At 33.1% G+C, this 22,816-nt stretch overlaps 5 protein-coding genes across 6 annotated transcripts; 1 reads left to right on the top strand and 4 right to left on the bottom strand.

Annotated features, from left to right (window-relative positions):
• Window positions 1-269: 269 nt before the first annotated feature.
• On the bottom strand, window positions 270-4,384 carry LOC107853371 (receptor kinase-like protein Xa21). Of its 2 annotated transcripts, XM_047410638.1 has the most exons (3): window positions 3,136-4,384; window positions 883-1,308; window positions 270-795 (listed from the first exon to the last, which is right to left on the bottom strand). In XM_047410638.1, exons 1-3 carry the CDS (start codon window positions 3,272-3,274, stop codon window positions 458-460), a joined length of 903 nt encoding a protein of 300 aa, XP_047266594.1. In that variant the 5' UTR covers window positions 3,275-4,384; the 3' UTR covers window positions 270-457. The 2 variants fall into 2 exon arrangements, with proteins under 2 accessions (XP_047266594.1, XP_016553851.2); XM_016698365.2 differs by lacking the exon at window positions 270-795 and having other exon boundaries at window positions 1,182-2,876; window positions 3,136-3,277.
• LOC124897896 (receptor-like protein 43) lies at window positions 3,455-4,103 on the bottom strand. The gene is made up of 2 exons (XM_047411491.1): window positions 3,844-4,103; window positions 3,455-3,797 (listed from the first exon to the last, which is right to left on the bottom strand). The coding sequence occupies exons 1-2, from the start codon at window positions 4,101-4,103 to the stop codon at window positions 3,455-3,457; spliced, it is 603 nt and encodes a 200-aa protein (XP_047267447.1).
• An 11,925-nt stretch (window positions 4,385-16,309) lies between the features above and the next one.
• Window positions 16,310-17,026, bottom strand: LOC124897895 (receptor-like protein 35). Its single transcript, XM_047411490.1, has one exon. It carries the CDS (start codon window positions 17,024-17,026, stop codon window positions 16,310-16,312), a length of 717 nt encoding a protein of 238 aa, XP_047267446.1.
• Window positions 17,027-17,055: 29 nt separating this feature from the next.
• Window positions 17,056-17,502, bottom strand: LOC124897894 (LRR receptor-like serine/threonine-protein kinase EFR). Its single transcript, XM_047411489.1, has one exon. The coding sequence runs from the start codon at window positions 17,500-17,502 to the stop codon at window positions 17,056-17,058; it is 447 nt and encodes a 148-aa protein (XP_047267445.1).
• Window positions 17,503-19,963: 2,461 nt separating this feature from the next.
• Window positions 19,964-22,344, top strand: LOC124897893. The gene is made up of 4 exons (XM_047411488.1): window positions 19,964-20,147; window positions 20,346-20,402; window positions 20,499-20,798; window positions 22,166-22,344. Exons 1-4 carry the CDS (start codon window positions 19,964-19,966, stop codon window positions 22,342-22,344), a joined length of 720 nt encoding a protein of 239 aa, XP_047267444.1.
• The last annotated feature ends 472 nt before the right edge of the window (window positions 22,345-22,816 follow it).

Genomic DNA, 22,816 nt, shown 5'->3' with positions numbered 1-22,816 from the left:
AAGCTGTGGAATCGGTTACTGATGTTTGTGTCAGGCAAATTGCCTGTATTACAACCCTTGGGTGTGACACTTGTCTATATCTTGCGTGAATGCAAGATACTTCGTGCACCGAGCTACCTTTTTTTTTGTCATTGCTCTTTCTGTTTCTTGTCTTGATGTTATACGTCATCAGTGTTTCCCATGTAAAACATTTACTGTAGTACTTGCTATTTGTATTCATGTTAATTCCTCTAACAATTTAAAAAAGAATATTCTACTTGAGATTTTCAAGAGGATTAATTTGGTTTTTGTTATTCAATTTATATTTACAAGTTCCACCATTTTGCAACATTAATATTATGAGGAAATCAAGTGCTAAAACAAAGCAAAGAAAGAAATGTTTACATTATTCCACTAATTTAGCAAACATTTGCAACAAACAAGTGACTTGAAGTGACGAGAGATTATAAGAACATGCTTAGCATGCAAGAAGTTGAATCTTGATCTTCTGCAGCATCGCTACAACATCTTTCATGTTAGTTCTTCTCGCCGGAGATTCAGCACAACAATCTAATGCCACTTTCATGATTGATGCCACAACGTCTAGCTCCTTCTGTAAGTGATTGCCAGTTGATGTTAGCAAGTTGGCATCTACAATGCCCATTATTGCCTCTGGAAGTGAATAACTCACCCATTTCTTCAAGCTAAGATCTCCCTCAAACTCATTAGGATTTCTCCTAGTAAACGTTTCTAGCAACATGATCCCGTATCTATAGACATCACCCTTTGTTGATACCAAACCATCCTGTCCATACTCTACAGTCAAACAATTAATTTAAAGATGCAATATACTTTCTAGGTAGGGAAAAGAAAAGGACAAATCAGCAAAACTAAAAGACGTACCCAGTGCAATATAACCCAGTGTTGCTAAAGTTTTTGTGTATAAATCACTCTCATCTTCACCTAGAAGTTTTGATATGCCAAAGTCGCTTAGGTGGGCAACCATATCCTCATCCAGCAAGACATTACTAGGCTTCACATCACAGTGAATCACTGGCAATGTGCACCCATGATGGAGATATTCCAATGCACATGCCACATCTATCATGATGCTTCGTCTCTGCCTGATGTCGAGGAAGTAGTTGTGTGAATACAAATACTTCTCAAGACTTCCATTTGGCATATACTCGAGCACTAAAGCCTTAAAATCAAGGTTGGAACAACTAGTGATGACTTTTACGAGATTCCTATGGCAAAGGCTGCGCAGAACTTCACATTCCGTATCAAAGCTCTTGAATGCCACATTTAGTTGCAGATTGAACACTTTAACTGCAATGGAAGTTCAACTTCTGAGAACGCCTTTGTAAACAGAGCCAAAACTTCCAGAACCAATGAGATTGCTCTCGGTAAGCGCATTAGTTGCTTGTATTAATTCATAGTATGAAATTCTTTCTCTTGCTATGGCACACAATGCATCATCTTGTTGAAGATCTCTTTTACCTATTCTATACCTTATCCATATAAACACAAAAGTGATAGGAACAAATAAAAGTGCTAGTCCTAGCAAGAGAAATAGAACTAGCAATTTTTTCCTATTTGATCTGTGCTCTGATGAAATGGGGCATGGCGGGACACTAAATCTTGAAGAACTACACAATGCTTCATTGTGGATGAACAACTGACTCGATAGGTTCTTGAAAGGACCTCCCGAGGGTATTTCACCATACAATTTGTTGTAAGAAACATTGAAATACATGAGGTATTGAAGTTTCTCCAAAGACTTTGGAATAAGTCCAGATATATTGTTATGAGAAAGGTCTAGGAATTCCAAACCTATCATGTTGCTCATTGAGTCAGGTATAGCTCCTTGCAACTTATTGTGTCTCAAAGAAAGGTGTGCCAGATTCTGCAATCCTCCAATTTCTCTAGGAATTCCATTTGAGAATTGATTCATTGAGATATCTATCAGTATTGCAGCCTTTAGATTTCCAATTTCCGGAGGTAATGAACCTACCATGTTGTTTGACGATAAGTCAAGAACCAGTAGATCTTGAAGGTTCCCTAAGCTTGGTGGTATGTTGGAACTCAATTTGTTGGAACCAAGATGTATCTCCCTAAGGGAAGTAATATTCCCTAAACAATTAGGAAGAGATCCTGAAAGTTGATTTTGATCCAAGTAAATAGCACCCAAATGCTGCAATTTACATATATGATCTCTAATAAATCCTGTAAGTTTGTTGTTACTAAAGCTGAAGCGCTGACGGTTACTCAAGTTGCCAATTGATGTAGAAATCGATCCAACCAAGTTGTTTCCAGTAAGATCAAGTTCTAATAAGCTTCTTAAGTTCCCAACTTCATTTGGAATTCGCCCTTTGATTTTGCAATTTCTGGCGTAACATTTTCTAAGAGAGGTGGAAAGGTTCCCCACGGAGGCTGGAAGCAGGCCCATTAGAGGGTTGAAAGATAGAGAAAGAAGTGTTAAATTTCTGCAATTGGTTAAGGAAGTCAGGAAGCTTAATGATGAGTCGCTGGTTAAATTGTTTCGCCCTAAATGTAGTAACTGTAGATGAGTCAAATATCCAAGAGAATTGGGAATCAAGCCAGTGAGTTTGTTGCTGGAAAGGTCAAGAATAGAAGGATTGGAACAATTGGAGATGGAATGAGGAATAGTCCCAACAAGATTGGTTAAGTTGCTCAGAAGAAGTGTTTCAATGTTGGGTAAGATAGAACACATGTTTGATGGGAGGCTTCCTGATAGATTATTGTTTGTTAGAGAAATCACTCTCAGCCCGGATATGTTGAAGATCGCCATATCAAGAGAGAACCACTAAAACTATTAAATGAAAGATCAAGTTCATCCAACTCAACGAGATTTTTCATCTCTTTGGGTATTTCACCTGCCAACACATGAAGACAGACTACTGAGCTTAACTAGTAAAATTTGTTTTTTTCTCTACCACTTGCAGTAAGCACAAGAAATAAAAATTGCATGTTGGTTAAGTTGCCAATGTCTGGTGGTATGGTTCCCTTGAGATTGTTTTCCCCATGTTTTACTCCATCAAATTAACAAGATTTCCCAGTTCTAATGGAATTATCCCTGCAATTGGATTCAATGCTACTAACAGCCATAAAATTATTAACACAACAGGAACATACCTGTGAAATGGCTATATCCGAGATACAATTGCTGCAAGTTACTCAGTCTTCCAATTTCACTATGTATTGGTCCATCAAACTCATTTTCCGATAAATCCAATAGTTGAAGTTGAGAACAATTTGACAAGCTTGTAGGCATATGACCACGAAGCTTGTTAGAAGACAGATAAAGCTGTTTGAGTGTTGGGAGATGATTGCATAAACAATTGGGAAGACCTCCTGATAAGCTATTGCCTGTAAATGCAATGATTTCGATCCTAGAAATATTGAAAATTGTGAATGGTATAGAACCCACTAGCTGATTATGCTCTATGCCCAACTAGTTCATGTAGCGAAGATTGCCGATCTCTTCTGGAATGTTTCCTTGAAGTGAATTATAAGATAATTCTAACGTCTCCAACCTTGAGGCATTCGAGAGAGACACAGGGATGTGACCTTCTAAGGAATTGAATGCCAAATTCAAAGTCTCAAGTGTGGACATACTAGAAAATGAAGGAATGGAACCAGTGAAACTATTATTCCTAAGACTTAGAAATTGAAGTTGGTGTAAAAATCCAAACCAAGAAGGAACCTTTCCGCTGAAGTTGTTGACACTTAACCTAAGAAACTTAAGACGACGCAAGCGTGCCATTTCTTGAGGCAAATTTCCACGGAAATTGTTGCTTCGCAAGTCGAGAGAAACAAGAAATGAGAGGTTTCCAAATTCACGGGGAATGTGTAAGAGCCATGTTGGAAAGATTCAAGGACTTCACTCGTTGATGACGAGAGCCATAAGTGACTTTAACCCAATGACAAACAGAAACAACGGGAGACCAGTTTTCATCGAAGAAGTGAGAGGGGTCGGAAATGATTTGAGATTTTAAGGACAGAAGATCTAATTGATCAGTGGTAATGTTGGTATGGGTCATGGCTGAACTAGCCATGAGCAACAAGAGTGTTAAGAGAATAAATGTGAAGGCTTTCTCCATTATTGCAAAAATTAGTAGGTATGCTCTCTAAGATGTGGTTTTCTTGAGATTTTAAATAGCAATGAAGTCCCCCTTTTGGTCTTCATCATTTCGAAAAAACAAAAAACTTTTATTCATTCGTTTTGTTATAGTCAAAATTTTCATCAAGGGATTTCAAAAAATAAAGAAGTAAATTCATGAAAAAATCAAAAAGTGTCGTTACGCAATATATACATAAAAAATATTTTACGTACCTACACAATGTATTTTTTCGGCGAACATGTGGCTCCGCCATTGGTCATATAAATTTTAATTTCGCCAAGTCTTGCACATTTCAATCAGCCAAAGACTTGTGCAAGTCAACCACGTCTTGCTTTATTTTATCTAGAATAGAATTGTGTGGTGCAAAAATGCTATGCCATATTCCTCTAATAAGTTAATTTTATTTATTAACTTACAATATACGTTGGAGAAATATTTTTACATGATTTGCATGTTTTATATGTTTATAATATAATCCTTTGATCTTTGGCTGGGAAAGAACCTGTAGACTTTTACATGGGATGGTAAAAATAGGAGATTTTAATTATAGTTTATAATTTGTTTGAAATTTTGACCTATTTTAGAGTATGTTTTTATGAACTTTTTTTTCATAAAAGAATACACAACATTAAGAGCTCATTTGGATAGGATTAAAATCTGATCAAAGCAACTTTTAATCTCTTTTTTAGCATTTTTAAGTGTATGATAAAATTTTAAATTGCTTAAAAAAACTAATTAATTATCAGAGCATAGTTATTTAAAAAATACGGAAGTAAAGTATATGTTTGAATTTAGATTGGATTTACTTAAGATTAATTATATTGATTAATTATGAGAAGACCATTTAAAAACAGTGAATCTTTTAGAAAAATTAAAGAATCTTTAATTAGTAATTATTCAGAATATATAAGTCTAAATAAAACAAAAGAAAACCTACAAAAATTAGCCTACTTAATTACCTTAATATCTAGTATTGAAGCAAAATTAATAATCCATTTAAAATCTAGAAGAATGAGACACATACCACCTAATTATGATAAAATCAGATTTAGATATCCACCAAAATATTATAAATATGGTTTAAATGAATAAAGTACAAAAATACAAAGAATTAAAATAAATTATTTCTGAAAAACGTAAAGAATTAAAAATAAAAATACAAAAACTATATTATAATATATTTGCCAGAGTTAGTAAAAACTCTATAAATACACAAAAAGATGAAATATCAAATTTAGAATCACAAATAGATAGTTTAGAATATATATATATATATATATATATATATATATATATATATATATATATATATATATCAACATGAACTATTTACAATAAAATGAACAAAGAAGAATTTATAATAGATGGAAAAATATATGAAAATCACGAAGGATTAAAAATAAAAATAGTATTTTCTAATCTAAGAAGAAGATATAAGAAAATAGGTGAATATTTATATTTAATGTTAGAAAAAAAAGAATTAAAATTAGAAGATAAATTGACAACTATGGTAAGAATAGAAAGGGAAAATAAAGAAATAGATAGAAAAAAGAAAATAGAAAAAATAAAACAACAAACTACAGAAGAAATACAAAAAATAGAAGAAACTAAAAATAGTAGGATTGCTGAATTAGAAAAAGAACTACAAATGTTAAAAGATTTGTATGAAGAAAGACAAAAAGAAAAGGAAGAAAAAGATAAAGAACAAAAATTACTAAACGAAATAAATCAATTTAAAGAAAAATTAGAAATAAATAATATAGATGTTGAAGAGACAGATAATTATGATTCAGAAGATAGTGAAACATATACAAAAACATTAGCAAATACAAAAAATTTAGAAATCAATGAAAAACAAGAAGTAATTAATGAAGAAAACTTAGAAAATATCAATACAGAAATAAATACTCTTGATAAAAAAGAAGATCAAAATATAATACCTAGTACATAAGAAATAAGAAAACCTACATATTATAAGAATAAGTTTAAAAGATATAATCTATAAAAAAGAATATGACAAATGAACACCAAAATAAATAGTTAATAAAAATTATAACTTTTTAGACTTAGACTGTGTAATAGATATAGAAAAAATAATACAATTATGGATAGGATATATGACAAAACAATTATTAGATAATAATATAAACGTAATAGATGCACCAGAATATATAGAGAGAACACTAATAGGAACTGTAAAATTATGGTTTTCAAATTTAACTGAAAATAGCAAAAAAATATTAAGAAGAACTGATAAACCTACAGAAGGAACATTATCAACAACAACTACACAAACACTTATAGAATTATTAAAAAAATATGAAACAGCTATAAAAGATGAATTTGATAGTATGACAACAATAGAAGAAGAACAAAATGAAGAAAAAGATACAAATAGGAATTTAATACTAAAATTAGCAATATGTAATATGTGTTACATAGATGAATATACTTGCGCATTTAAAGAATATTATTATAAAGGAGTATATAATATAGAAGAAAGTAAAGAAATAAGGAAATTATATTTTAATAAATTACCCGAACCATTTAGTTTAAAAATAATGATGAGTTGGGAAGAAGCAAAAATATTAGATACTTTAGGAGCAAGAATAAAATTTTTACAACAATGGTATAGAAACTTATGTGAAAAATACAGAGAAGAATTAAAAATGGAAAAAACATTGATAAAAATTCAGCATGTTGCAAAGATAAAATAGCACCCCAATTCGGATGTGAAGAAAGATATTATAAGAAAAGAAAAAGACATAAGAAATATAAGAAACATAAAAAATCAAAATATAAATATAAGAAACCAAGAAAAAAATATTATGTAAAAAATTATAAACACAAAAGACCATATAGAAAAAGGAAATCTATAAAACAATGTACTTGTTATAATTGTGGAAAATTAGGACATTTAGCTAGAGATTGTAAATTACCTAAAAATCCAAAAAATAAACAAATATCATAAATAAAAATAGAAAATACAGAATATATGCAAATAGATTATATATATATTATGAATTGGAGAGCGAGAATAGTATATATGAAATTTTAGAAAATGAAACAAATAATGAAATAGATAGTGAAATAGATGAATCAAATGACTGAAGAAGATATAAAAATAATAACACAGGAAGAATATTTAAATGATGAAGGAACAAACCAAAAAATAATATTTGACAGTAACATATTTGATGAAATAAAAGGAAAAGAATTAGACTTAAGTGTAGAAAAAATATTTAAAATACTAACAATAAAAAATATATTTACTAGGAAAAAAGAAGAATATTTGTAGTAAGCCAAAAGGAACATGTAATAGACTGCAGATATGCAAAAGGAAAAGCTAGTATACCACTAGTAACAAAAGGTTAATTAATAAAGAAATAAACGAATAAAAAGTAGAGGAGACCCAATAAAATATGTATACCTTGAAGGAACAGAGATATTAATAAAAGCATATTTTAGAGAAGGAATAGATACACCAATAGAATTATATTTAGGAGATGATAGAATTATAAAACCTATAGAAAAAAGTATAACAACTGCCATAAAAGAAATTTAATATACCAAAAATTTAAATTTATAATAAGTGCGTATTATTCAGTAGCAATAACAGATAAAAATATAGATAAATCATTAGTATTATATTGGAAAATATCAGAAATAGAATTAACCCAGGAAATAAAATATTTACAACAAGATGCAAAAATTTATATGTATTAACAACAAAACATAAAATAACAGGAAAAAATAAGATTAACAAAATACAAATAGAAAGTCCATTCGAACAATTTGTAAAAACAATAGATAATAATGATTATAGCTATAGGGACATAGATGTAGAAGAAAATTTATAAATAATAAATGATAGAATAAGTACAACGAAAAGAATAGCTTATGAGAAACCAGAATCATCAAGCTCATAAAAAAGGACAAGTTATGAAACAAGTTCAACGGATAATTTAAACCAATATTACATAACAGGAAAGGTAAATGAAAAAGAATATTTAATACTCTTAAATACAGGACAAGAAGAAAATTATATAACAAAATATCTAGTAAAAAAGGAGGAAATAAAAACTGACAATAATATATGCCCAGATCTACCAAGAAGTTTAATAAATACTAAAAATATAGCAGAAAAAAATAATAATAGGCAATAGAAAAATAAAAATAGAATTTGAAGTAAAGGAAGAAATGCAAAAAACAGACATAATATTAGGAATAAAATGGCTAGAACAAGTAAAACCATATAATATAGAACATACATAATTAACCATAACATATAACAGAGAGAAATTATTCTTAAGAAGAGCTTTAACATGAAATGAAAATATATGTATTAATGAAAATAGTAGTAGAAGGATATTACAGTAGATATTATACGCCTATGATAGATACAGGAGCAGAAGTTAGTTTATGTAGATATAATTGTTTACCAGAAAGTAAATAGGATAAATTAAAAACATCAATAATAGTTAAAGGATTTAATAATGAAGGAGACTTAATTACCTATAAAGCTAGGAATGTAAAAATACAAGTATAGGATAACATATTAACAATAGAAGAAATTTATAATTACGAACTAACATCAAAAGATATACTTTTAGGAATGCCGTTTTTAGATAAATTATACCCACATATAATAACTAGAACAGATTGGTGGTTTACAACACCATGTAAACAGAAAGTAAGAGCAAAAAGAGTTAGTAATAAAATAAGAAAGAAAACTGATTGGATAAAAGGAAGTGAAAAAATTACACCAAAGTTAGAAAATATAAAAAATACTGAAGATACAATAGAACTAGTCGTATTTTCGATAAATAAAACAGAGATAACTATATTTTGAATAAATAAGATAGAAATAATTAAGAAAAAATTAGAACAATTATATAGTGAAGATCCATTAAAAGGATGGGAAAAACATAAAACTACTATAAAAATTGAATTAATAGATAAAAATAGCATAATAACCCAGAAGCCATTAACATATAATTTTGACGATTTAAAAGAATTTAAAATATATATAGATGAATTATTAGAAAAACAATATATACAAAAAAGTAATAGTAAACATAATAGCCCAGCATTTATAGTAAATAAACATAGTGAACAAAAAAGAGGAAAAAGTAGAATGGTCATTGATTATAGAAATTTAAATGCAAAGACTATGACATATAATTATCCAATACCAAATAAGATATTAAAAATAAGACAAATACAAGGATATAATTATTTTAGTAAATTTGATTGTAAATCAGGATTTTAGCATTTAAAGTTAGAAGAAGAATCTAAGGAATTAACCGCATTTACGGTACTACAAGGATTTTATAAATGGAATGTATTACCATTTGGATATAAAAATGCACCAGGTAGATATCAACATTTTATGGATAGTTATTTTAAACAATTACCTAATTGTATAGTATACATAGATGATATACTATTATATACAAAAACTAAAGAAGAACATTTAAAATTATTAGAACAATTTACAGATATAATAGAAAAATCGGGAATAAGTCTAAGTGAGAATAAAGCTAAAATTATGAAAAATCAGACAGAATTTTTAGGAATACAGATAGATAAAAGTGGAGTAAAAATGCAACAACATATAGTAAAAAAAAATAATAAATTCAAAAGAAGAATTAGATACAAAAAAGAAATTGCAATCATATTTAGGATTAGTAAACCAAGTAAAGGAATATATTTCAAAATTAGCAGAAAACTTAAAACCATTATAGAAAAAAGTAAAAAAGGATGTAGAATATAACTATAATGAAGAAGATAAAAAACAAGTTCAGAAAATAAAATTACTTTGTAAAGAATTACCAAAACTACAATTTTCAGATAAAAATAGAAAATTTATATATATAGTAGAAGTAGATGCTAGTGAATGTAGTAATGGAGGAGTACTTAAATACAGATATGAAGCAGAAAAATCAGAACACCATTGTAGATACTACTCATGTACGTTCAATGAAACAGAAATAAAATGGGAAATAAATAGGAAAGAATTATGTTCATTATATAAATGTTTATTAGCATTTGAGCCATATATTGTATGTAACAAGTTTATTGTACGAGCAGATAATACACAGGTACGTTGGTGGTTAACAAAGAAAATACAAAATTCAATTACAACAAAAGAGATTCGGAGACTAGTCTTGAATATATTAAATTTTACATTTACAATTGAAGTAATTAGTACTAACAAAAATGTTATTGCAGACTACATATCAAGACAAAGCTACACAGACTGATATAATAGAAGATGATGCTTTAGAAAAGATATTCAAAACCCTAACTACGTTTTTAATGAAAATGGTCAGTATGGGTAATGAAATAGAAAAGCTAAAGACTAATAAAGATAAACTAAAGTCTATAGCTACAAATCAGATAACTCAGCAGTGTGCAGAGCTATGTCGATCGGAAGATATTAATATTTTAGAGCTAGAAGGAGACGTTGGGACACTCCTCAAAACCCATAACGTTTATCAATCTACTATTGCAGGTACAAGCAAAGGAGTTAGGAAAAACACAAATATGAACCTAAACAAGCTATTTGATAAACCATATATTCCAAATACATCAAAAGATCTCATGTTTATACCCCCACAAATTACCACATACCGAGATAGTTTAAACCAAGACAAAAAGACCTACAACTACACAGCCCGAACATATATAGAAAATATCTACAATGTACAAACCTTTTTAAATACTAACCCTAGAGATATTAGCATCCAAGAACCAAATACAAACTATATAACCCAAAGATTGACCGGATACAATAAGCTAATTGCTTTACCTAAAACCAAACCAAGTCTAGTTAAAACTTGTTATGAATATGGACTACTCAGTACTATATATACCTCTGACGGAAATGAGATATCCACTATACCGAAAATATATGAAGCATTTAGCAATTTTAAAAGAATAACCCAAGGTACCCTATTTTTTATAAAAATTTACACGGCACCAGCAGAGATATTATATGATAAAGTTAAAAAACCCATACAAGTGTAAAGATAGGAATGATACGAGATATGATTATACTACAAGATATTATTCCACAACCAGAAATACCTAGAATTGAGATACCAAAATTTTATGCTAATAAGAGGATTAGCAGACTATCTACAATTTTGCAAGAGCTAGCAAACATATACCGCAACCAAAATCCCATCTGGAGTTATTATTCAAGAAATCATGTACTAATATATTCAAATTCAAAGGAATTACGAGAAACAGATATGGAAACCATTAGGCAACGGATTTTAACGTTGCTCAAACCAGAGACGGAACCTATCGCCAGAGCTATCAGAGAAAAATTTATTTCAGAAGAATTATTACACCTATATGTATATGTATGATATTGAAGATTTGATTGAGAGCATTGCTATTAAAATCCCTCTCTTTGATGATTTAGAGTTTATGAACTTGTTGAGAATGATTTGAGATGCATGCACAATGTTTTGAAAGTGATCTTCTCAATATTCAAGAATTTAATATGATTTTGATGATGATGAGAGGGAGTCTTTTGAACATCATTTCGTTCTTACGCTAAAGAGAAAGAATTTGCATATGATTGTTGTTTTGGCATGACCACCTTGTATTTTTTAAATGTTGAAAGAATAGAGTTTTTTGCATATGATTACTTGAATTAAAAGAAAGAGTTCTTTGAAATGATTTGATGATATGGTGGTCCTAAACACATGTTTTGAGAACAGAGAATTTTATATGCTAAAATGGCTCAGAGATGTGACTTGAAAGTCATTGGTATGACGATACCACAAGTATGTATGCCATAACAGAGTATGTTTTCAAAGTATGATTTCAGATTTTGTTCTCAAAGAATGCATGTTTTGAAAGAGTTAAAAATGGGCTTAAAGAGGGTTAGGTGGTTACCTGAAGAAGGCTTGAGTTCAAGTAACTCATAGCCAGAAATTGTGTTTTGCCGATATAGGTACATTACTTCCCCATGAGGGATTTTTAGCTGGCCTAGTGCCCTGTGGCGTATAGAGCAGGGACTCTGACCCTTGCGGCAAACTTAGGTTGGGGGATTGGCTAACGAGTTAATGGCAAATCTCATATAGCCCCTGGGATAACAGAGTTGTAGGGTATACCACCTAGCACAGAAGTAATACAAAGAGTGTCACAGATTTCAAATGTTTTCACAGAGTCTCTTAAATGCCCATGTGATTTCTTACTATATGATATGTCTATGAACTGTTTTAAATTACTCTCATATATGTTGGATTATAAATGATTATTTTGGATTCGCTCTGCGTGCCAGTACATTTGTATTGACCCCCCTCCCCTTACTTCTCAAGTTCTGAGGTTTAGTCTAAGGATCCAGATAAGCAGTTGAGTTTTTAGAGAGAAGAGATCCGTACAGTGGTGAGCCTTTTTTGTTCTAGAATACCAGCTTATTTCAGACTATGTTGTTCTTTTGTTTTGGGTCTACTGGGGGTCTTGTCCCAGTTTTAGACAGTTGTTATTTTCAGATGTAGTAGAGATTTCGCAGACTGGATCAAATGTTGTTTAGATATTGTTGGAGTTTTCCTTCATTGTTAAACTAATTTCAGAGTATAACCATGTTTCCGTATTCGATTATAATTCCGTATTTTTCTTTTATTATATGAATGTTGTGCATGATTACCAGATAGAGAAGGGCGGTCGGGCCTGCATGGTTTGGGGTGTCCGTCAAGGCCAGTCCCTAGTTCAGGTCATGACAGAATCGATCCAACTAAGTTATTTCCAGAAAGATCAAGGTCTAATAAGCTGCTTAAGTTCCCAACTTCATCTGGAATTGGCACTCTGATTTTGCAACTGTTGGCATAAAATTTTATTAGAGACGTGGAGAAGTTCCCTACGGACACCAGAAGCATGCCATTTAGAGGTTTTAAATATAGAGATAGAAATGTTAAGTTTCTATAATTGATTAAGGAAGTCAGGAAGCTTAATGATGAGTCACTAGTTAAATTGTTTCTCTCCAAGTCTAGGTACTGTAAATGAGTTAAATATCCAAGAGAACTGAGAATCAAGCCTATGAGTTTTTTACCGTCAATGTCAAAAATAGTAAGTTTTGAATAATTGGAGATTGAATGAGGACTAGTCCATACAAAATTGGTTAAGCTGCCCAGATAAAGCTTTTCAATGTTAAGATGGAACCTATGTTTGATGGGAGGCTTCCTGATAGGGTATTGTTTGTAAGAGAAATTACTCTCAGCTCTGATATGTTAAAGGTCTCCATTGTAAGTGAACCACTAAAACTATTAATTGCAAGACTAAGTATCTCCAACTCACCGAGATTTCCTATCTCTTTGGGTGTCACGAACCAAACTGAGGCCCTGGCCGTGACAAGCATCCCGAACCGTGAATGCCCGGACGCCCTTCTAACTTGTAATCATATACACCATTCATACACAAATAAGGAAGTTGCAGAAAAATATAACAAAACGGAATCATGGTCATAAGTCTAATACAAATTTAACAATAGAAAATGAAATCCGAAATCATCTAACGACGTCTTAAAAATCATCTGCGAAATCTCTAATCATGATCACTAACACAATCTGAAAACTGGGACAAGGCCCCCAGTAGATCAAAACCACAACTAATAATAATTGTCAGAAAGTAAACAGGCCTTCTGAAATATAGAAGGCTCACCAACTGGACACTGCAACTATGTCTAATGAAATCTACTGCTTATCTGGACCCCTAGACTAAGCCTCAGAACCTGAGAGGTAGGGGGAGGAGGTCAATACAGATGTACTGGTACGTAAAGTAATCCGAAATAAAGATTTTATATAAATAAAATAATGGAGAGCAATTTGTCAAAACATCATACAAAAAAATAGTTTTCAAAACACATGGGCATCATTTGATAATCATAAAAACCTTTCTGTCAATGCAATTTCTGATCTTCGTATTACTTTTGAGTTAGATGGCACTCTCCTACAAGTCTGATATTTCACGGGCTATATGAAATCCGCCATTTACTCGGCGGGGAAGCCCCCAACTTGAGTGTGCCGCAAGGGTTGGAGTGTCTGACTCTGATACGCCATAGGGCACTAGGCCAGCTTATAATAATATACCCGGATCGACAAATCACGATTTTAGACATTGAGTCGTCTGGACTCATGCCTTCTTCGACGAACTACCTAACATCTCTTTATGCCCAATTTTAGCCTATTCTGAAGATGAGTCATTCTGAAGTCTAAATCATGAAAATCTGATAAAGTCTGATTTCTATATTAGTCTGAGTCTGTTATGGCATTGTCTGGTTTGGTATCGTCATACCAAGACTTGCAAGTCATGTTTTCTGAGCCATAATACATTAAGCATGATCTATCATTAAAACATAGTTCAGACCACCCAAACACGCAATTTACAAAAGAGAAATTATGTTCCGAAAACATAAGTCAAAACTATGCAAAATTCCCATCCTTTCAATAAACAAGTGGTGGTCATGAAATCTTTAACAAATCATGCAACTCTTTTCATTGTATGATTATGTTCAACATTCATCAACATAAACAACCCTCTCTCTTTTGAAATAAAAATCATATCCCAATATAACATTATTCAAGACATTTCATAACATACTTTTCAAGATGCATTCAAACAATTTCATAGCATATCATAAGTAAAGGAAGATCATCACAAGAGAGGAATTTTCTCATGAGTCATGCTCTCAATTCAATCATCAACCTTAAAACACATGCTTACATATATATATAATTTCAAATCAATTTGGTGGAAGGCCTAAAAACCAAAATAATATCATCAACGCTTCTAAAAAATGAATATGTTCATAAAATCTGAAACCCTTTTCTTATAAACATGATTTCTATGCCCATGAGATTTTAGGAAAATCCCGCATACCTTAGATTATGAACTTTGGATGAACACTTGCTTTCGGGACTCTATTTGTGCTTTTGATGGATGATTCTTGAAGATCTTAGTTTGGGGATTCTAATTCTTGAATAAATTTTGGTATTTAACGGTGAAATTTTGAAGGATCTTGAATCTTAGGTTGAGGCCCTAGGGTTTGGTTCTTGAGAGGATTTGAGAGAGAGGAGTGTATTTTGGTGAAATGAAGGTTGAATTCAATGTTTATGGAGTTATGGGGTGAAGAGAAAATACCAAAATACCCCACCAAAACCTTTTGAAAAATGCTGAATTTAACAGCTGACGACATTGGGTTGATGTCGTCACATATGTGACAAGTCGTCAGCTCTTGTCATCACAAAATGTTTAAATTTATGACTTTCTGCCTAAGGATGACGACATTTTCTAATAAGTAGTCAGAAATGTGATAAGCCATCAGAAATTGTCGTCACTCAGTTGCCAGGAGGACATGCTGGAGTAAAATGGGTATAACTTTTTTCTCCGATCTTGGATTTAGGCGAAATTGGTATCGTTGGAAAGATAATTCGAAGAGCTCTCATTTTATATATAGTAGGCTACCCAGTTCATCATATAAAAGGAGTTATGGTAGATTGAAGTTGATCCAAGTTTTGACGCTCAATAAAACTTGTACGATAAGAAAGCTTTCAACTAATCCTTGAGTTAAGGGACCTCTATGATCTCGACTTATGCCCGACTAAATTCACACACTACATAAGTGATTAACACACAATAATTGCATTGGATTTATGACTTTTAGAACATCTAGGCATAGGAAAGATGGTTTACGTTCTAGCCCAAATTGCAGGTCGTTACATTGGGTATTTCACCTGTCAACACATGAAGAAAGAATGAATAAAAGTGAAATGAACTAGTTAGTTCAATCTAGTATAAGTTGTATCTTTTGCTATCTCTTTGAATTCATACCAGTAAAAATTTTGGAAATAACAAATTTTCATTTCAATGTATAAACCTCATAATATTTTGGAAGTTCATTTGGAAACTAATTAACAATACTTGCTATATGATCCGTGGGCTAACACCCACCGAAGTCGCAGAAAACCTGCAATTCTGGCCGTTTCTATACACACACATCATTTGAATATATATGTACCTATAAGCTTATTTTGACTAAGCTGTAGAATCTGCATCTTGGTTAAGTTGCCAATCTCCCGTGGTAAGAATCCACTAAGATCGTTCTGCGATGCTGACAAAATTTGCAGCGACGAGATATTGAATATGGAGATCGGGACAGAGGCAGTAATCTAATTATCCTCCATGGCAAACTTTACCAAATTAACGAGATTTCCAATTTCTTGTGGAATTATCCTTGCAATTAATGTGTAATAAAATAAAATTCTGAAGTAATAAGATACAATAGTGTTAGTATTCATAAAGTGAAACGTACCAGTAAAATGGTTAGTTCCGAGAGACAAGCTCTGCAAGTTACTCAATCTTCCAATTTCACTATGTATTGGTCCATCAAACTCATTATCCGATAAAGACAAAATTCGAAGTTGAGAACAAATTGATAAGCTTGTAGGCATTTGACCATGCAGCTTGTTTTCGAATAAATAAAGCCCTTTGAGTATCGGGAGACCATTACATAAACCATTGGGGAGACTTCCTGATAAGCTATCGCCTGTAAATGCTATAACTTCAATTCTAGAAATGTTGAAAACTGAAAGTGGAATAGAACCGGTAAATTGATTATATTGTATGACCAACCCGTTCATGTTGTGAAGATTGCTGATCCCTTCTGGAATGTTTCCATGAAGTGAATTATACGATAAATCTAAAGTCTCCAACCTTAAGGCGTTCGAAAGTGACAGAGGAATAGAACCTTTGAGCTTGTTACCCCTCAACTTTAATACTCTAAGGTTTATAAGACTTCCAATCACTTTTGGTATTTGGCCCTCTATGAAATTGAAATTCAGATTCAAAATCTCAAGTGTGGACATATTAGAAAATGATGAAGACATTAAACCATTGAAACTATTATTTCCAAGATTTAGAACTTGAAGTTGGTGTAAAAACCCAAACGAAGAGGGAACCTCCCCGTGAAGCTGTTGAAGCTTAAATCAAGAAACTTAAGCCGATGAAAGTGTGTCATTTCTTGAGGCAAATTTCCATGGAAATTGTTGCTTCTCAAGTCAAGAGAAACAAGAAATGTGAAGTTCCCAAGTTCACCGGGTATTATTTCCGTAAGATCCATGTTGGAAAGATTCAAGAATCTCACTCTCTGGTGACGAGAGCCACAAGTGACTCCAACCCAATGACAAACAGACCTAGCCGGAGACCAACTTTCATCCAAGAAGTGAAAGGGGTCCAAAATGATTTGAGATTTCACGGAAATAAGAGCTAATTGATCAGTGGAGATATTAAAGTGGTTAATGGCTGGACTACTTATAACATAGTACTGAAGTAACAGGAGAAAAGAGGTGAAAGCTCTCTCCATAATTGCATATATTGGTAAGAATATGGATATCGATACTAATGATGTGGTTTTGAGACTTTAAATAGCAAAGAGGTCTCTTGCTCTTTTTATTTTTGGCATAATACATAAATATAACCCTAAGCTTGACAAAAAATTATAACATTTACCTTAAACTTTGATAGTGTACAAGTAGGCCCTTTAACTATACAAAACCTGAAGAAAAAGACACTCCGATTTTGCAACTACACGCATGTACCTCACTTGCTCCGACGTGGATTACTAATCCACTCATATGGTGCCACCTAATAAAAAAAAACACATTATAAGTATGACCTTTAACTTTGTCGGTGCACGAATAGGCCCTTTAACTATACAGAAGCTTAACAAAAAAATCCTTCAATTCTAACTCGGACGCATGCTGTTTTGTGTATACAACACGCGTTTTTCCACATAGGATCGGGGTGTTTATTTGTTTAGGTTTTGAAAAGTTAAAGGTATTATTTGTATACTATCAAAGTTTAAGGTTATTGTTATAATTTGATATTAATTTTAAGGTCATATTTATGTATTATGCAATTTTAAAATCTATAAGAATCTTTTTTATGAGAATCACATGTTGGAGGAAGGAATAAACCAAAAAAGCGAAATTTCCTTGTCATTTACCGGGAATTATTCCCATTTTTTCTATTAGTTTTAATTTTCAATAAGAGATAGGGCCATAACAAAAAGGATTAAATACAAACTAATGCAGCAAACTCCTAAGCAGCTTAATATTGTTTGCTGTTTCTTAGACTTCCATAAAATAAGGGAATTGCGTAACTTGACGACTTAACTAGTGACACATCTTAACTAATACTTGATGGCTCAACAATATTGATCCAACCATGACTCTGATTCATTTCGTCCATTGGAATTGGAAAATTCATCTTGACATTCATTTCCTCCACCGTGTCAAATATACCAAATCAAATATTGGATCTTTTCTTTGGATCTCTTGTCTGTCATGTATTTCCTCTGCCGTGTCAAACGTACCAAACCAAATATTGGAGCTTTTCCGTACTCCTCGATGATGCACCTCCTATGCAACTCTCTTATCTTTCTCCACCGCCTTTGCAACTCCTCCATTCACTTTCACTGCCCTCACTGCTGCTTTCGTAACTCCTACGTTCACTTTCTCCTCCCTCATCTCCACCTTCCTACATTTTTGCTTCTTCGATGCAATTTTCACAAGTGATAAGGATGAGAGAACGTAGGGGGGAGTGGTAGGGGAAGCAAACAAAAGCTTAGTCAAGGAAGGTGAGTTTGACTTGAATCATGTAATTGTTGGGCCACATGTGATATAACATTTTTTTTTTCTGATTGTCTATGAAGATATTTGCCTATGTTTTATTTCCTAATGCCATGTGCACATTTCACAAAAAGAAAAAAAAAAAGAAAATGTTAATAAATGGTAATTGCTATATTTCAATTTTGAGTTTGATGATTTATTATTCTTCATATCTATTTGCTTTGTATGTGATTAATCATCCTCCCCGTCCGCCCTCCCCCCCCAACCCCATGATTGAATTAAGTTATGAAAAATATATATATATTTCTAGTCCATATTAAGTGAATTGTTAAGAGATGACAGGCAGTCATGCACTAAGAGAAAGAATTATTATTTAGTATTACCTTTTTTAGTATTCTCATCAGGGAAAAAGATCAAATTAAATGTCATTGAACTATCAGAAAAGGTTCAGATATACATTTTACCTCTTCTATACCTTATCCATACAAACTCAAAGGTCATAGGAACAAATACAAGTGCAAGTCCTAGCAAAAGAAACAGAACTAGAAACTTTTTCCTATTTGATCTATGCTTTGATGTAGTGGGGCATGGCGGGACACTAAATCTTTAAGAACGACACAATGCTTCATTGTTGATGAAGAACTGTGTTGGAGTTAAGGTAATCAATGACGATAAGAAGGAGAAGAAAGGAATCCTTCAGCTCACAAAATCTACAGCTCACAAGATCTACAGCTCACATTGAAGATACAATCTACAATTGTCAATACAAGCTGTAAAACTGGAAAATCTTCACATGTGCAAGCTGGAAAATCTGCACACACAAGCTGTAAACTGGAAAATCTGCACATGTGCAAGCTGGAAAATCTGCACCAACCTATGCAGACTTGCTGCTACTTTTCCAATTCATTTATTCTGTGTTTACATTCCTTTTTTCAGCATATACATTATAAATAGTGGTAGGATGATGTACATTGAAGATAAGAAAATAGAGAAAAACTTTTCATACAATCTGTCTTACATTTCTTCATATCATTATTTTTCAAAAAGACAGGAAGCTCTATCTCTATTGTGGCAGTTTATGTTGATGATTTATTACTCACCAGTGATAATGCTCAAGAACTTTCAGATCTTAAGTCTTTTCTACATTCAGAATTTCAAATAAAGGATTTTGGTCAGATTCTTTATTTCGCGGGAATGGAAATCATGCGAGAACCAACATGTTTTATCATTACACAAAGCAAGATTATGAGGGACTTAATCAGTGAATTTGATTGCTCCAGTCTCCCCACAGTATCTGCTCCACTCGATCCTTCCACCAAATTATCTGATGCGTCTGGAACTCTTTCGCTGGATCCAACTATTTATCGGCGTTTGATTGGCAAACTTAACTATCTTACCCACACAAGACCCGATCTTTCTTTCACTGTCTTGACCCTTAGTCAATACATGCAAAAACCATCTATTTCCCATTTTACAACAGCTCTCCGTGTACTTCAATACCTCAAATTAAACCCCACTCAAAGTCTTTTTCTCAATTCAAACCCAAACTTCTCTCTTTTAACTTTTTGTGATGCAGATTGCGCGGCTTGCCGTGACTCTCGCAAATCTGTCAGTGGTTTCTTTATAAGATTAGGTGATTCTCCTATTAGTTGGAAATCAAAAAAATAAACCTCCATATCCCTTTCTTCAGCTGAAGCTGAATATCGTTCAATTAGACGTCTTGTTGCAGAACTAATCGGGCTCACCCGTCTGCTTACTGATTTATCCCTTGAACCATCATTACCAATACCCTTATACTCTGATAGACAAGCGGCAATTCACATTGCCCGAAATCCTGTCTTCTATGAAAGGACAAAGCATGTCGAACTGGATTGTCACTTTGTGCGCCAACAATTTCTTTCCGGATTGAAATCTCTATCTTTTATCTCTTCAAAATCTCAGCTTGCCGGCCTCTTTAACAAACCTCTATCTGGTCCATCTTTGCATACAATTCTTGGCAAGTTGGGGCTCTCCTCTTTCTCCTCCAAAGGTTAACTTGGGGCTATTCTTAGCCTTGAGCATCGTGTGACACCTCGGGATGTGATTTTGGGGAGTTACAAACTTGGTATCAGAGCGTAAGGTTTATAGAGTCCTAGGGAGTCGGGCAAGCCGCATTACGTAGAGTCTTGATAATTGGTGTGAAGCGCGCCACATCTATGAGCAAGAGATTATGAAGCATTTTAGGAAAACCCTCTCTTTCTTTCATAATCCATCGTGCTTACAGCTATCTCTATCTGTTATTGAATCGTGCTCTTTAATAATAGAACATACCTCCTCGCAGAGACAACGCCTGTAGATATTGTAGACACGTAATTTTGTCCCTTCGAAAGATTAGTTTTCACCTTTTTACCTATCCTACCGTGTACCCTCAACCATGTAATTATTCCCTCACAAAAATACAAAATAATAACAACCCCTAACTAATTTTATTTTTATTCTGACAACCTATCCAATCAAAAATAAACAACCACTACCCCACCTACCTTTACCCTACCCGCCTACCCTACCCCTCACACCACTCATGTTTTCTTTACCTTTTTCTTTGCCACAACAATTGATCAACAACAAAAAAAGGCGTAGGGCCCACAGATTTTTTCGATTCTTATCAATACAAAAGGAAAGCTTTCAACTATTTTCGAGGGGTCCATTTTTTGAATAAAAAATAAACAAAGCCATCAGCTCTCTCCTTCTTTCCTTTTTGGGGCCACCTCACAGCATACGGACTCCGGGATATTTCTTCTTCACGAAGGAAAAAGAACACAGGGGAGAAAATGGGTTGAAACGTGAGATGGGGGATCAGGTTTTCTTTCTTTTTTTCAGTCTCCCAAAGACATCATCACTGAGGGAGAAGAAGATATACACAGAGCAAAGAAAAAGAAAAGGGAGATCCGACTGGAGCTTTCCATGGGGAATGAAAACAACAACGCGTAATCACAAGTACCCAATTTCCATCTATTCTCAATACACATAGACACACAGTTAGAGACGGAGAGAGAGATCGAGAGTGAGAGAAATTGGGTCAGAGAGGGAGATCGATGGGGTTGTAATAATTGGACTGGACGCTATAAACGAGATGAAGTCCGCGCCAGAAACCTTGAATCGAACTTCAGCCACAACCCACCAGCTCAAATAAAAACTCTTTTTTTTTTGTATTTTTCACCAACCTGAACCCAAAACACGGACTAATCCCAAAAGGAAGATACAAGCAGAAATCCATGGGCACGAATGAATACCAAAATCAAGATTTTACGAGATAAGTCGAAGTCTGCGTAGACAAAACTTCGGCAAGTAACTGACAAGAGAAAAAATCGAATAGAAAGATCGGATCGCGGTGACCCCTTGACGTTCTCCAACTAGATTTCGGTGATGATGTCATCGTGCCAACGAAAAATGACGGCCGGCGTCTTTCGATAGAGATTCCAGCAGAAATCTCATCGGCAGAACTCTTACGAGCCTCGCCCGTCTTCTCCTCAACCCCATCGATCTCCCTCTCTGACCCAATTTCTCTCACTCTCGATCTCTCTCTCCGTCTCTAACTGTGTGTCTATGTGTATTGAGAATAGACGCTATAATTTTGGATTTTTTTTGTTTGTTTGTTTGATTGATTGATTTGTCTGTTTTTGTGTGTTTTATATATTTATAATGTCAAATTATCCGATATTCTCCACCAAGCGACCGTGGTCAAATCACGGTATCGAGGGGTGCCTAACACCTTCCCCTCGGTCAATATAATTCCTTAGCCGGAATCTCTATTCGCAAACCAGTTTCAAAGAGTCAAATCATTTTGAAAAGGATTTTTCAAAGGTGACTTGGCACACTCGATTATGTTAAGTGGTGAGTCTGTATAAAAAATATAAATAATTCTTTTTCGAAACAAATTTTCAATCCTTTGACACTTTAATAATAAAAACCCTTTCAAACTTAAAAATGAATCTTTTTGGATGTTGAAAAAGGGGTATGACAGCTCTGGCGACTCTGCTGGGGACTTGTTCAGAATTCAAGCTTATT

This window comes from Capsicum annuum, chromosome 4 (genome assembly GCF_002878395.1).
Source record: "Capsicum annuum cultivar UCD-10X-F1 chromosome 4, UCD10Xv1.1, whole genome shotgun sequence".
Lineage (NCBI taxonomy): Eukaryota > Viridiplantae > Streptophyta > Magnoliopsida > Solanales > Solanaceae > Capsicum > Capsicum annuum.
Note: the sequence above shows the minus strand (reverse complement) of the source record. Positions and strands in the feature narration are given on the sequence as shown.

What these genes read in the sequence shown, in the direction of transcription:
- LOC107853371 (XM_016698365.2), bottom strand. Translation starts at nt 2,791, where the DNA reads ATGGCGATCTTCAACATATCCGGGCTGAGAGTGATTTCTCTAACAAAC.
- LOC124897896 (XM_047411491.1), bottom strand. Translation starts at nt 4,103, where the DNA reads ATGGAGAAAGCCTTCACATTTATTCTCTTAACACTCTTGTTGCTCATG. An exon ending in ATGGCTCTTACACATTCCCC is followed by an intron (nt 3,798 to 3,843) that starts GTGAATTTGGAA and finishes CGACTTGCGAAG; the next exon opens with CAACAATTTCCGTGGAAATT.
- LOC124897894 (XM_047411489.1), bottom strand. Translation starts at nt 17,502, where the DNA reads ATGGAGAGAGCTTTCACCTCTTTTCTCCTGTTACTTCAGTACTATGTT.
- LOC124897895 (XM_047411490.1), bottom strand. Translation starts at nt 17,026, where the DNA reads ATGTCTTCATCATTTTCTAATATGTCCACACTTGAGATTTTGAATCTG.
- LOC124897893 (XM_047411488.1), top strand. Translation starts at nt 19,964, where the DNA reads ATGGAAATCATGCGAGAACCAACATGTTTTATCATTACACAAAGCAAG. An exon ending in TATTTATCGGCGTTTGATTG is followed by an intron (nt 20,148 to 20,345) that starts GCAAACTTAACT and finishes TTTGTGATGCAG; the next exon opens with ATTGCGCGGCTTGCCGTGAC. An exon ending in TGGTTTCTTTATAAGATTAG is followed by an intron (nt 20,403 to 20,498) that starts GTGATTCTCCTA and finishes GTCTTGTTGCAG; the next exon opens with AACTAATCGGGCTCACCCGT.